This window comes from Pituophis catenifer, unplaced genomic scaffold, assembly GCF_029215685.1.
Source record: "Pituophis catenifer annectens isolate HBS135680 unplaced genomic scaffold, rPitCat1.0.hap2 SCAF_4, whole genome shotgun sequence".
Taxonomy (NCBI): domain Eukaryota; kingdom Metazoa; phylum Chordata; class Lepidosauria; order Squamata; family Colubridae; genus Pituophis; species Pituophis catenifer.
In genome coordinates, this window is record NW_027256884.1 from 6,983,328 (window position 1) to 6,997,526 (window position 14,199).

At 40.1% G+C, this 14,199-nt stretch overlaps 1 protein-coding gene across 1 annotated transcript in view; it reads left to right on the forward strand.

Annotated features, from left to right (window-relative positions):
- The first annotated feature begins 751 nt into the window (after positions 1–751).
- TDRD3 (tudor domain containing 3) overlaps positions 752–14,199 on the forward strand; it is a 72,684-nt gene continuing 59,236 nt past the window's right edge. Inside the window, 2 exon segments of the mRNA XM_070943055.1 lie at positions 752–910; positions 12,501–12,585. Of these exon segments, the coding sequence (XP_070799156.1) occupies positions 867–910; positions 12,501–12,585 (129 nt within the window). The 5' untranslated portion in view covers positions 752–866.

A 14,199-nucleotide genomic window follows, 5' to 3' on the forward strand; every position in this document is an offset into this window, starting at 1 on the left:
TCTTTATAGTTTCCGTAACTTTGAAGTTTGGGATTTGTGCAATAGGGGCTTTGTGTTTCTAAAAAGGTGTCGGCCAATTCCTAGTGTGGCTAATGGTCTTTCGTCCTGTGTTGGATCTTGGGTGAGGGGCTGCTTGTTCTAATCGTACCATTCTGCTTCTGTTAACTGTCAAAACTTTGCTGCAAGGAGTTTTGAAAGAAGACAAAGAGGGGTTAAAAAAAAAAATCCTGCATGCAGCAAATAGTGGAAAAAACAACCAGAAAGAGGACCCTGCAAGCAGTAAATACTGGAAAAAAACTAGATAGAACCATGAAAAAAAAACCTGATTTCAAGGTTTTTCCTGCGGACCCAGCTTCTGGTTCTGCTTGTTTTTTCCACTATTTGCTGGTTGCGCAGGAAAAAAAACCCAAACCTTGAAATCAGCCTCTCTTTTTTTTGTGTGTGGTTTTAGTTGCTTTTCCCACTTATTTGCTGCCTTCAGGATTCCCTCTGCATGCTCTTCCATGCTCCAAGACAGGCGCCGTTCCGCTAGGATCCGCCAGGGGCACCCGCGCTCCAGGACCTCCCACCCGCCCTCCCGGCCGGAAGAGGAGACTCTCTAGGCTCCGGGCGGACGCCGTAAAAACGGAGACGGTGCGCGCGTGCGCTTGCGCAGGCTGGCGTCGGGTGCCTCGGACTTCCGGCAGCCGGAGCGAGGCCGAGGGGGCAGGGTCTCTTCCCTCACCCTCCCCGCTCTTTTTTTTTTTTTTTTGAAATAAATAACTTGCGGAGGAGAGGAAACGCTTTCGGGATTGACCCTCTCCGGCCGCCGTGCCTCGGTTTCCCTACGCGGGGTGGGGGGAGCGGGAGGCGGCGGCGGCGGCGCCATGGCTGACGCGGCGGCGGCCGCGACCCTCTCCGAGTCCGGCTGGTAAGTTTCCTGAGGCCGGAAGGTCTCCGTGCCCGGCTGGGGAGGTTGTCTGCCGGGACGGTTCGCTCTCCGGACGGCCGGTGTCCTGGCTTCGTGGCCGCGAGGGCCGCCGCCCGCTGGAGGGGGAGGGAGCGGGTGGCTCCTTCCTCTGCGCGAGCGGGAGGTCAGCGAAGCTAAGCAGGGTCGGCCCTGGTGCGTCCTTGGATGGGCGACCACCCTGAAAGGCCGCCTTCCTCGCTGATGAGGATGAAACCGTGTTGTGGTTTTAGACACACACACACACCCACACACCCTCCCCAATATGTTGTGTTTCTGAGCCGTTTCTGGTTTCTCCCATAGTTGCATCCCAGAAAGCCTTGCAGTACACATGGTTGCCAGCAAGACAAGTCATCAGTTGCATCCTGGGACTGTGGGGATGGGAGACCACGGGGAGATGCAGGGGGGGGGATTTATAAAAAGAAAAAAAAGGATTCTCGGAAGAAGGCGGGATGGGAAAATAAAATATAATGACAGAGCCAAATGCGTGTTGTTAATGTGGGTCTCATCCTTTCCAGTTGTGTTGCATTTTAATATATAATACAATAATATAATATAATATAATATAATATAATATAATATAATATAATATATATATATATATATATAGTAATGTAATAATATAAATATAATATTCAATATAATATAATATAGCCAAATAAATGTTAATATGGGTTGCATCCTTTCCAGTTGTGTTGCATTTTCTATAATATATATAATACCGTACAATATAGTATACTAGAGCCAAATGCACGTTAATGTGGGTTGCGCTCTTTCAAATTGTGTTGCGTTTTATACAATACAACAGAGCCAAGTGCATGTTAGTGTGTGTTGCACCCTTTCCAGTTGTGTTGCATTTTCTAGAATATAATATGAGCCAAATGCACGTTAATGTCTGTTGCACCCTTTCAAATTGTGTTGCGTTTTATATAACAGAGCCAAATGCATGTTGATGTCTGTTGCACCCTTTCAACTTGTGTTGCGTTTTATTTAATGTTTTTAATTTTTAAATGTTTTTTATAATGATTTTAAATGCATTGTGAGCCGCCCTGAGTCTTCAGAGAGGGGCAGCATACAAATTGAATGAATAAATAAATAAATAATAATAATAATAATAATAATAATAATAATAATAATAATAATAATAATAGAGTCAAATGCATGTTGATGTGTGTGTTGCACCCTTTCAAGTTGTGTTGCATTTTATATAGCACAATAACTGAGCCAAATGCAGGTTGATGTGTGTTGCGTCCTTTCCGTTTGTGTTGTGTTTTCAATTTCAGAACCCCCGGTGCTACACATTTTTAAACAACGTTTTAAACGTTAGCCTCCTTGTCCAAATGGCTTTTGATTTACGGGTGAGGCTTTGCGATAATGGAGCCAAACCAGAGGCCCTGATGCACCAGGCCTGCATCCAACCTCTGGGACTCACCAAATTGCTAAAAGCTTTCAGGACGTACTTTAAACGGCTACATAAACTGAAAGCTTTCAACCAAATGCATCTTTTCCTGGGATGGCAAGGAAGGGAGCGGCCGTCCTGGGAAAAGCAACACGTCTTTCAATGATGGAGAAAACGTGTTTATTGGCTTGGGTGTCTTTAAAAATCCATATATTTTTGTATCCCAGAGCTGGGATGGGAGACCAAGGGGAGATGCCAGGGGAACTTTTAAAAAGAAAAAGGATTCTCAGAAGAAGACGACGGGACAGGATAATCAAATATAATACCAGAGCCAAATGCAGGTTAATGTAGGTTGCACGCTTTCCAGTTGTGTTATAATGTACTATAGTTATCAAGCAACCAATGCACTGATTGTATATGTGTGTATATATACCGTATATAAATATGCACACACATACAAATACAATCAGTGCATCAGTTGCTTGACAATAACTACAATAAACCTCTGCTTTAATTGTGTGTGTGTGTAATATACAGTAGACATCTCTTTTTTGATATCTGAGACCCTTAAAAGTGCCAGAAGTAATGCTCACACTGTAACAGTTTTATAAACTTTTAAAAGTCAAAACAAAATTTAACTGTGGTGTATATCACCTTGAGAGACCCTTACTTTGAAACCTGGTGTATATTTTTAATTTTTTTTAAAAAAAATTAGATATATGGTTCTGTCTACGTTTTCTCCGATGAACTTGAAATCTTCACAATGATTTTTAAAAAAATTTGTTGTCATCAGCGCTGCCAAAATCGGATACTCTTCAGTTTTTATTGGCTTCGGGGCATTTATAAGTATTAAATTTTGCCGGTTTCATCTCATTTTTCTCCTTTCTGGGGCAGAGTTGGCTAAACCCCTCCTCATACAAACAGTGAACCTGATCAGTTTGGCAAAGTAACTATAAATGGGTAATATGTCAGAAAAAGCTGTGTAGCTTTTCTGGATTAAACATCTTCCTCAGAAACAAAGACATTAGTGAAATTACACTAGATTACACATTAACAGAGTTGGAAGGGACCTTGTAGGTCATCTAGTCCAACCTCCCGCCCAAGCAGGAGACCCTACACCACTTCTGACAGATGGCAGTCCAGTCTCTTCTTGAAAGCTTCCAGTGATGAAGCTCCCACAACTTCTGAAGGCAACTTCTGTTCCATGGGTTGATTGTTCTCACCGTCAGAAATTTCTCCTTATTTCTAGGTTGAATCTCTCCTTGGTCAGTTTCCATCCATTGTTTCTTTTCTTGCCTTCAGGTGCTTTGGAAAATAGCTTGACCCCTTCCTCTCTGTGGCAGCCCCTCAAATATTGGAAGGCTGCTGTCATGCCTTCCCTGGTCTTTCTCTTCACTAGACTAGTCATGCCCAGTTCCTGTAAACATTCTTCATATGTTTTAGCCTCCAGTCCCCTCATCATCCTGGTTGCTCTTCTCTGCACTTTTTCCAGAGTTTCAACATTTTTTTATAGTGTGGTGACCAAAACTGGATGCAGTACTCTAGGTGTGATCTTACTAAAGCTTTATAGAGTGGTATTAGTACCTCACTTGATAATCAGTAGATATTAGTATCATCCATTTATAACTGCTTATATTTTTATGCGGAACTTTAAATCCAGCAGTGTAACTCCATTTCACGTGGCATTATTTGTTATAGCTAAATAGCTGTCAAATTATTATATAAAATGTTATTAAATATATAAATATTATCCATAAATGGCTCAGAAATAGTAGAACAAATCATATTTTTGTTTGAGCGATGTATAGCTCTAACACTGAAACATAAACTAGTTTTTAACTGTCTTCTTGGATTAAGAAAGAAGATTATTTTTTTAAAAAAAATATTTATTCCACTGGCTCCAACTCTTTGTCCTTGTACTGTAGTTCTTGTGATTTTCATATCCTTGCAATTTATATCCTATTAGGCATGGCTTAACTTTAAGTGAATGAAGATTTAAATGGCATCCACATAACACCTCAATAATACATTATTTAGACAACTTACGGCTAGACTTAATGCTCACCTTTTGATGATTCTGATTAGATGTATTTTAATTAGCTTTGTTTTTGATGTGGTCTTGATTGTAGATTACTTTGATGGGGAACAACTGTTTGAAATACCTTTTAATACCTTTCTGGGTGAAATTGCTGTAATTTCACTCTTTGTAACTTGCTGGACTTCATACTGACTCCAATCCTTTCTTGTAGGAAAGGCTCCAGATGTGCTTGATAGATAGAGTTAATAGGTAGATTAGCCACCAAGGTAGTAGTTTCAAAATACTAACAGCTGGCTGATTGCAGAGTATAAATCCCTTCCATTCCCCACCAGTTAGTTGGAACGGAAGAAGCTTCTTGGCTGAGAAGTGAAATGTCTTAAAAAAAAAATCACAAAAGCCCAGTAGCCTTGAAAATGAAAACATTTTTGGGACAACCATGACCTGGATGAATGAGACGTTATGCAGAACCGTCTTTCATAGTAATGGATTAAATGTAATCTGTTTCATCAGGAGTATATATACTAATAGGTGAGAATGAAGGTTGAGTTGGTTTTAAGGGTTCTGCCTCATTCGACTAGGATTGTGTTACCTATAAAATCTAAAAACTTGGCCAGAAATCCAGATTGTAATAAATATACATTTATTGAATCTTTTGGGGTAGAGTCCGTTCGAGGGCTTATCAGAATCTTGGACAGCATCCAGCAGGAGATGCTAAAGTAGTCCTCAACTTACGACCACAAGTGAGCCCAAAACTTCTGTTGCTAAGCAGGACAGTTGTTCAGCGAGTTTTGCTTCATTTTATAACCTTCCTTGCCGCAGTTGCTCACTGAATCCTCTGCAGTTGTTACGTTAGTAGCACCGTTGTTAAGTGAATTGGGCTTTCCCCTTGGACTTTTGCTTGTCAGAAGGCTGCAAAAGGAGATCACATGATCCTAGGACACGTTAACGGTCATAAATACGAGTCAGTTGCCAAGTGTCTGAATTTTGATCACGTGACCACGGGGCGGCTGCAGTGGTCGGAAGTATGAAGAACACTTTTTTTTCAGTGCCGTTGTGATTTTTGAACGGTCACTTACAACGAGTTGTAAGTTGGGGACTATCTGTAGAGAACGTCTGGCTAAGTAGTATAAATAAATGCCTCTGTGGACAAGGTGGAGAAATAGAAGTCTTACTCACCTCTTTGGTGTTTCTTTTTTTGATCCCTGCATGGACCAAGAATAGAGTTGGGAATGTGGCAGGGGTGAAATCCAGCAAGTTCTGACAGGTTCTGGAGATCCAGTAGTGGAAATTTTGAGTAGTTCGGAGAACCGGCAAATACCACCTCTGGCTCGCCCCAGAGTGGGGTGGGAATGGAGATTTTGCAATATCCTTCCTCCAGGAGTGGGGAGGGCATGGGGACTTTACAGTATCCTTCCCCTGGAGTGGGCTGGGAATGGAGATTTTGCAATATCCTTTCCCCAGGAGTAGGGAGGGAATGGGGATTTTGCAGCATCCTTCCCCTGCCACGCCCACCAAGCCACGCCACACCACGCCCACCGAACCGGTAGTAAAAAAAAAATGGATTTCACCACTGGAATGTGGGATCTTTGACTCTCTCTGACCTTGGTTATTTTCCTTGCAGATGTTTTCATTACCAAACTAGGTAACATCATCAGTGTTAGAAGGGAGTTGGCAAAAATTGGGAATATTAGAAACATTGTGATGTCAATCTTCTTTAGTGGTCTCTTTATATCAATATTATTGAATATATGTAACGCATGGTTCAACTATAGGATTGTTGAGTATCTCAGTGGCGCTCAGAGAACCCCCAAACCCCAGTAATTTGATTTATCAGGCTTATTTGCTGCTTTACTTGTAATTGACTCTAAGTGTGAACTGATCAGTATCACTTCTATTCGATTCGATCTACATAAGATTGCTCCAGATGTTGGGTTGGAAAGGAAAAAAGGCTGGAAAAGTTTAAATGGTTAATACCTTAGGCAAAAAAAAAAATGAAGTTAATAGGTGGATATATATAAAAAAATAAAGTAGAAGATTAAGTTGTACAGTTGTACAAAGCCTTGGGATCTGAAAAATAAACTAAAAGCAAAAAACAGGGAAGATTGTATTTAAGAAAGAAGATTGTTAGTCTAGAAGAGAAATCTCTCTTTACTATTTTTATTATTCGGCTGGGTTGATCCTTCATGCTAAAATCCTAAAATCAAATTAGCAAAGGACAATTGCTGGTTTCTCTCATTACATGCGCTGTCCAGACAAATACGCTTTTATTCAGCTTGATTAATAAGCTTTTATTCAGCTTGATTAATAAGCTTATATTCAGCTTGATTCATACATGCCAAGATCGTGATTCAAATCCTACCACATCAACAGACTACGTAATGCCATTTTAACCTAAATTAGTATGTGATAGAAAACCATCTCACAAACAGCAAATCGGTGAAAGTTTCAGGCATTGAAAACCATGGCATCAGAGGTGGATTTCAACAGGTTCTGACCAGTTCCGGTAGCGGAAACTTTGAGTAGTTCTCTGCCTCCCAAGTCCCAACTGATCGGGAGGAAATGAGGATTTTGCAATAATCTTTCCCTGGAGGGGGGTGGGAATGGAGATTTTACAGTATCCTTCCCCTGCCACGCCCTCCAAGCAATGCCACACCCACCAAGCCACACTCACAGAACCGGTAGTAAAAATTTTTTGAAACTCACCACTGCATGGCATATTTTTATATCTGTAATAATTGTCATATTTAAATGTATTGTTGATCTTCATTTATAACATTAATGGAAATCAGCGGTGAGATGTATTTGGTATTTTCTGTGGCTATATCTGTAACTTTTGTTTTAATATATTTTAAGCTTTGCGTAGCCATCATATTTTCTAACAAAATTAGAGGGTATATTGTGGTCAGAACCTCAAACATAGTACAAAACATAACATGGCTGAAAAATAAATTAATGTTCTTGGAAAAGTTAATACACCAGAGTATTGTGTATTACTAGGTTTTATGTTGTGTTTATTCAAATAAAGCAAATATTAAACTATTGACAAACAATATTCAAATACCTTATTAGTATAGAATGAAGCCGTATGGAGTAGATTTTAATCTAAGTCCAAATGCTTTTTTAAAAATTTGATGGGTTGATATTTCGGCCTGCTTAAAATGATGCTAAATTTATTGGTAATCTTTCTTATTTAATGATAAAAAAAAATCTCAATCTTTAAAACATGTATTCTTATTTTACATCTAATAGTAGTCCATACTATTAAGAGCCTTGTTGGTGCAGCAGACTAAAGCACTGTTAAATGACACCAGCTGCCTGCAATTATTACAAATTCAAATCTTACCAGGCTCAAGGCTGACTCAGCCTTCCATCCTTTCGAGGTAGGTAAAATGAGGACCCGGATTGTGGGGGCAATAAGATGACTTTGTATAAAAAAGAACACCGCTTGGGGGGGCTGAAAGCCCTACTAAGCAGGTATATACAAAAGTATGAAGGCTATTTCTTAACGCATTGTAAGCCACCCTGAGTCTAAATAAATACACACACACACGGTGGCTCAGTGGCTAAGATGCTGAGTTTGTCGATCAAAAGGTCGGCAGTTCAGCGGTTCGAATCCCTAGTGCCGCATAACGGGGTGAGCTCCTGTTACTTGTCCCAGCTTCTGCCAACCTAGCAGTTCGAAAGCACGTAAAAAAATGCAAGTAGAAAAATAGGGACCACCTTTGGTGGGAAGGTAACAGCGTTCTGTGCGCCTTTGGCGTTTAGTCATGCCGGCCACATGACCACAGAGACGTCTTCGGACAGCGCTGGCTCTTCAGCTTTGAAACGGAGATAAGCTCCGCCCCCTAGAGTCGGGAACGACTAGCACGTATGTGCGAGGGGAACCTTTACCTTTACCTTTTAGTCCACACTATTACAGGACTATTATGTATTTGTTGTTATCCCACCTTTATTTTTATAAATAAGGCAGCAAACATGCCTGATATTTCTTCCTCCTCTTATTTTCTTGTTGGTTCGGATATTTCTGAGTCAACAAACAACATTCAGACTAATTTTCATCCCATAAAAAGATAGCTAAAGACCTGTGTTCTGACAGACGAGCCCAACTCAAAACGCACTGACGGTGTCTCCTCGAATGGTGACGAAACGTTTGCAGCCAAATTGCCAAGCTCGGAGCTCAAACCAACAGCCTAAGCATTTATCTAAAATGATATAGGATTTCTAGAAAACCTACAAGGTCTCTTCCAACTCTGTTATTCTGATCTTTGTTTCTTTCCATTGTCCTTTTTAATTTTATGGATTTTTCCCTCTCTCAACCTTTTTACTTTATTCTTAATAAGGAAAAGAGGTGAGTTTGTTTTAATTTCTCCCATTCTTAGAGCACTCTATGCTTATGTTCCTTAGAAGTGGGTAGAAGTAACCAAACCTACTCAATCTTAACTCAAATTAATTAGGTAACTTGTACCAAACCCTTTTCCTTCGTAATCTTCTCTTTGTGATGATGGCTAATAATTTCTAGTTTCCAGTTACAAGCACTTGGATAAAAGACATTTTCATGTTTACAACTCAGTTTTTCTGCATGCTGTTGCTTTTCTTTTTTTTACTGACCACTCTTTTAGCTTTTAAACTGTTACAGCTTAAATTATAGGTCATGCAATATGCTATTTATATGTCTGGGAACTTAATTTGAAGCTTCTTATATTTTCCCACTACTGCTTGTCCTCATCTGGGGTTGAACAAATTGGCAAATGTCATTATTCCTGTTGGAGCTATTACTGTTTTTCAGCTTTTACTAAAAAAGCTGTATGCTATACAAAACATATTTATGAAGTGCCACTTGTGTTACAATAGCTCAGCATTGTTGGCCCTTAACAATTGTATAAATCTAACAGTACTGGCTTTACCGTTAACAGTGTTGATGAATTGCCGACTACATTTACATCAGCCCGTTTCTGATTTAAAGCTGAATCTCATCTGTCATCTGCTCTAAATTTAAATCAGTAAATTTAAATTTAAATCAAATTTAAATCGAAACTGTGTGAGAGCAGAGAAAATAGCCAGTGGTTAAAAATGAAGCATTTATTCTTGGATCGCACGAGAGCCAGTTTGGTGTTGTGGTTGAGCTGCTGGCTTAGAAACCAGGAGACTCTGAGTTCTAGTCTTACCTTGGCATGAAAGCTATCTGGGTGACTTTGGGCCAATCACCAGGAGAAGACGAGTTCTAGTCCCACTTTAGGTATGAAAGCTAGCTGGGTGACTTTGGGTCAGTCACTAGGGGATGGTGAGTTCTAGTCCTACCTTAGGGCATGAAAGCCAGCTGGGTGACTGGGCCAATCACTAGGAGACAGTGAGTTCTAGTCCCACTTTAGGCATGAAAGCTAGCTGGGTGACTTTGGGCCAATCACTAGGAGACGGTGAGTTCTAGTCCCACTTTAGGTAGGAAAGCTAGCTGGGTGACTTTGGGTCAGTCACTAGGGGATGGTGAGTTCTAGTCCTACCTTAGGGCATGAAAGCCAGCTGGGTGACTTGGCCAATCACTAGGAGACGGTGAGTTCTAGCTCCACTTTAGGCATGAAAGCTAGCTGGGTGACTTTGGGCCAATCACTAGGAGACGGTGAGTTCTAGTCCCACTTTAGGCATGAAAGCTAGCTGGGTGACTTTGGGTCAGTCACTAGGGGATGGTGAGTTCTAGCCCTACCTTAGGGCATGAAAGCCAGCTGGGTGACTTGGCCAATCACTAGGAGACAGTGAGTTCTAGTCTCACCTCAAGCATGAAACCCGACTGGGTGCCTTTGTGCTAGTTATTCTCTCAGTAAATAAATGAGCTTCCATTTTCATTCAGGCTTTGAGGTAACTTCATTTTCTGCCTTCCTATTAATGATTGACATATTCTATGGCTGAGATGAGAAATCTAGTGTTAACTTTGGTCTAAATCTGTAATTCATTCACCCGTTTTCTCCTTTCTCTTGTTAATTGCCAATAACTAGTTTTAAGGCATAATCTGAGGGGAATGGAACAAACTGACCCAGTGTAAAACTTTAGATCTCGGCATCTCCGTTTCAAAGCTGAAGAGCCAGCGCTCTCCGAAGACGTCTCCATGATTATGTGGCTGGCATGACTAAACGCCAAAGGCGCACGGAACGCTGTTCCCTTCCCACCAAAGGTGGTCCCTGTTTTTCTACTTGCATTTTTTTACCTGCTTTCGAACTGCTAGGTTGGCAGAAGCTGGGACAAGTAACGGGAGCTCATCCGTTACGTGGCACTAGGGATTCGAACCGCTGAGCTGCCGACCTTTCGATTGACAAACTCAGCATCTTAGCCACTGAGCCACCGTGTGTGTGTGTGTATGGACTACCATTAGATGTAAAATAAGAATACATGTTTTAAAGATTGAGATTTTTTTAATCATTAAATAAGAAAGATTACCAATAAGTTTAGCATCATTTCAAGCAGGCCGAAATATCAACCCGTCAAATTAAAAAAAAAAGCACTTGGACTTAGATTAAAATCTATTCCGAACAGCTTCATTCTATACTAATAAGGCATTTGAATATTGTTTGTCAATAGTTTCATATTTAATTTGCTTTATTTGAATAAACACAACATAAAACCTAGTAATACACAAACCTTTCGATCAACAAACTCAGTGTCTTAGCCATTGAGCCACCGTGTTTCACCTCACTTCAGCTATACCTAAAGGGGAAAAAAATCATTCTCTCTAGCACCCTAAGTTGTGCATCAAAGTGACTTCATGTGCACTTTTATCCATAAACCACACCGAATAGACGTGTTTGGTCATCCATTCTCTCAACGTACCTCTATGAGCGTAAAATTGTATATATTCGACATCCAAACATCCTCGTATTAATCCATTCAATTTTTGAGCTCCTCTATATCTAAATGATAAGGTGAGAAGCAATGGAGCAAATATTCCAAATATTTTTTATGCTGTATCAATTCGCCTTTGCAGAACTGTATATTTTCCGCACTCTTAAAGTTGACTATTTTGAGTGGTGCGGTGGCCTAGAGGTGGAGCTCTCGCCTCACAATCGGGAGGCTGTGAGTTTGATCCTAGGTAGAGGCAGATATTTCTCTCTCTGGGCACAATGAGGATATATCTGCTGGAAATAACTCCGCATTGGCAACAGGAAGGGCATCCAGCCAGTAAACACTCAGCTCCATTCAGTTGCCCAGACTCCACCCCGCAAAGGATTATGGGGTCGTTAAAAGAAGATGATTAAAAGTGACTATTTTCCTGTTAGGTACAAGTCATCCTTGTTGTATAGGGTTGTATCTGCACCTTCGCTGCCATGGTTTTTCTTTTCTTGAACTATAACCATTTTTTTTTTAAAAAAACCCAATTCCATAATTTCAAAAGCTAATAATTACTAAAGCTATAAAAACTGTATATACATAGTTCTTTTTTTAAAAATTGGGAGTTTCTGTATTCATAAGATCCTGATATCTTACGGAACGGAGAGGTGGATAAAAAAGAGGCTGTTTGGGAAGTGTTCAAAACTTTAGAAATGGAAAATTGTGCTGCATTAGACAATTCCTGCTCTCCATTGTCTATTGAATCATTATTATCTAACGTACGTCTCTGATTAAAACAGCATTTTGCAATTAACTGGATTGTTATTAATCTGAATTTCTTTTCTTTTTTAAAAAAATAATTTTTATTAAACAGTTTGTCTCTAAAAAAATAACACAAAAAACAATCACACACATATTAAAAAAACACGTCAAAACATAACGTATTGAACACACATTATGATATTCATTGTCTGAATTTTGGGCCTGGTGGCTCAGCAGACTGATAGCATTGTGATTAACACCAGCTGTCTGCAATTACTGTAAGTTCGAATCTCACCAGGCTCAAGGTTGACTCAGCCTTCCATCCTTTCTAAGGTAGGTAAATTGAGGACCCAGTTTGTGGGGGCAATAAGCTGACTTTTTATAAAATATACAAAAGGATGAAGGCTATTGCTTAACGCATTGTAAGCCGCCCTGAGTCTCCGGAGAAGGGCGGCATATAAATCAAATTTAAAAAAAAAATGAAAAAAAAATTCTAATTAACCTAACTGAAGTTCTGGTTTTTTTCTCCCCCCTTTAAATAGGTACCTGTCAGATGAAGGGATCGAGGCTTGCACAAACTCACCTGAAAAAGTCAACATCAACGATATTATCCTGATTGCACTTAATGTAGGTACAATTTGCGAACTTTTAAAATGTATATCCACTCGGGTCCTGTGGTCATTTATTAGTTAGATTTTTAAAATACCCTAGCTAGCTCTAGAAATGAAAATGTTCTAGGCTGGTTATTTTATTTTTCCTTCGACAAATATTTATTAGCCTTCTGTTTTATGTTGTTCAAATTTATACCTTCTGGTCAGTCATGTATTGTTTGTCGTTAAATATAAAGATATATTTTTAAAGAGGGAGGGAGGAAATAATCAGAATAGAGCTGGAAGGGACGTTGGAGGCATTCTAGTCTAACCTTGAGGAGGGGACCCTATACCATTTCAGACAAGTGACTGTCTAGTCTCTTATTAAAAACCTCAAGGAAAGAAGGGAGGGAGGGAGAGGGAGAATAGGAAGGGAGCAATAAGAGGAAAACAGGAAGGAAGGAGGGAGGGAGGGAGAGGGAGAATAGGAAGGGAACAATAAGGAAGAGGAAAACAGGAAAGAAGGAGGGAGGGAGGGAGAGGGAGAATAGGAAGGGAGCAATAAGAGGAAAACAGGAAGGAGAGAGGGAGGGAGAGGGAGAATAGGAAGGGAACAATAAGAGGAAAACAGGAAGGAAGGAGGGAGGGAGGGAGAGGGAGAATAGGAAGGGAGCAATAAGAGGAAAACAGGAAGGAAGGAGGGAGGGAGAGGGAGAATAGGAAGGGAGCAATAAGGAAGAGGAAAACAGGAAAGAAGGGAGCGAGGGAGCGAGAGGGAGAATAGGAAAGGAGCAATAAGGAAGAGGAAGGAAGGAAGGAAAGAAGGAAAGAAGGAAGGAAACACAGCCCAAATCTGATTTCTGTTTAGAATTTCTTTAGAAGTACATATTGAAATTTTGCTTGGTCTTGGGAGAGGTTAAAGGTTACGTATATGTCAGTGTACTTCATTTTCCTCCTGTGTTTAGTAAAAGGTGCAAATAATAGTCGGTTAGATTGCAGGGTGGTTTTTTAGAGATTATAATTTGCCTAGAATGTCAGTAATATTAGGATAAAGCTGGTTACACTTTAGTTTTACTTCTGTCATATTGGCCTAAATTGTCCACATCAAAACTGCTACTGTCTTTATTAGTAAGGAGGGTGCCTGTAGAATGAGGGCAGCTCAGGGTAACACAATCCTTTAGTATGTTTTCTACTTATTAAAATGTTTTGTGGAAACCTTGATTGCCCAAAACCATAACAGACAGCAGAAGAAAATATGGGGCCATCTGGTGACATTCTTGATATCCGGATGATTCGATTGTCGACTGTAAGACGAGTAAATTATTTTTAAAAAAACAAATTAGCAAATGACACGGAAAAGAGAAAAGTAGAAACTTTTTTTTGTAAATTCTGTGAATTTAAGAGAAACGGAAAGTATGTAATAGAGCAGAATAAAGATCTTCTGGAGTGAATTTTATTGAGACACACATAGAAGTGAAAGTGGTGGTTTAATTATAATTGAATCCATTTCTTATACCGAAGTGGCAGACGAATGAATATTCGTTTAAAAGCACGAGTGGTTTGATTGCTTAAGAATACAGGAATTACAAGGACGATGAGAAGTTCAGTATCTGAAGCACCGTTCTTTGATAGTGTCGGAAGTGGGGGGGAA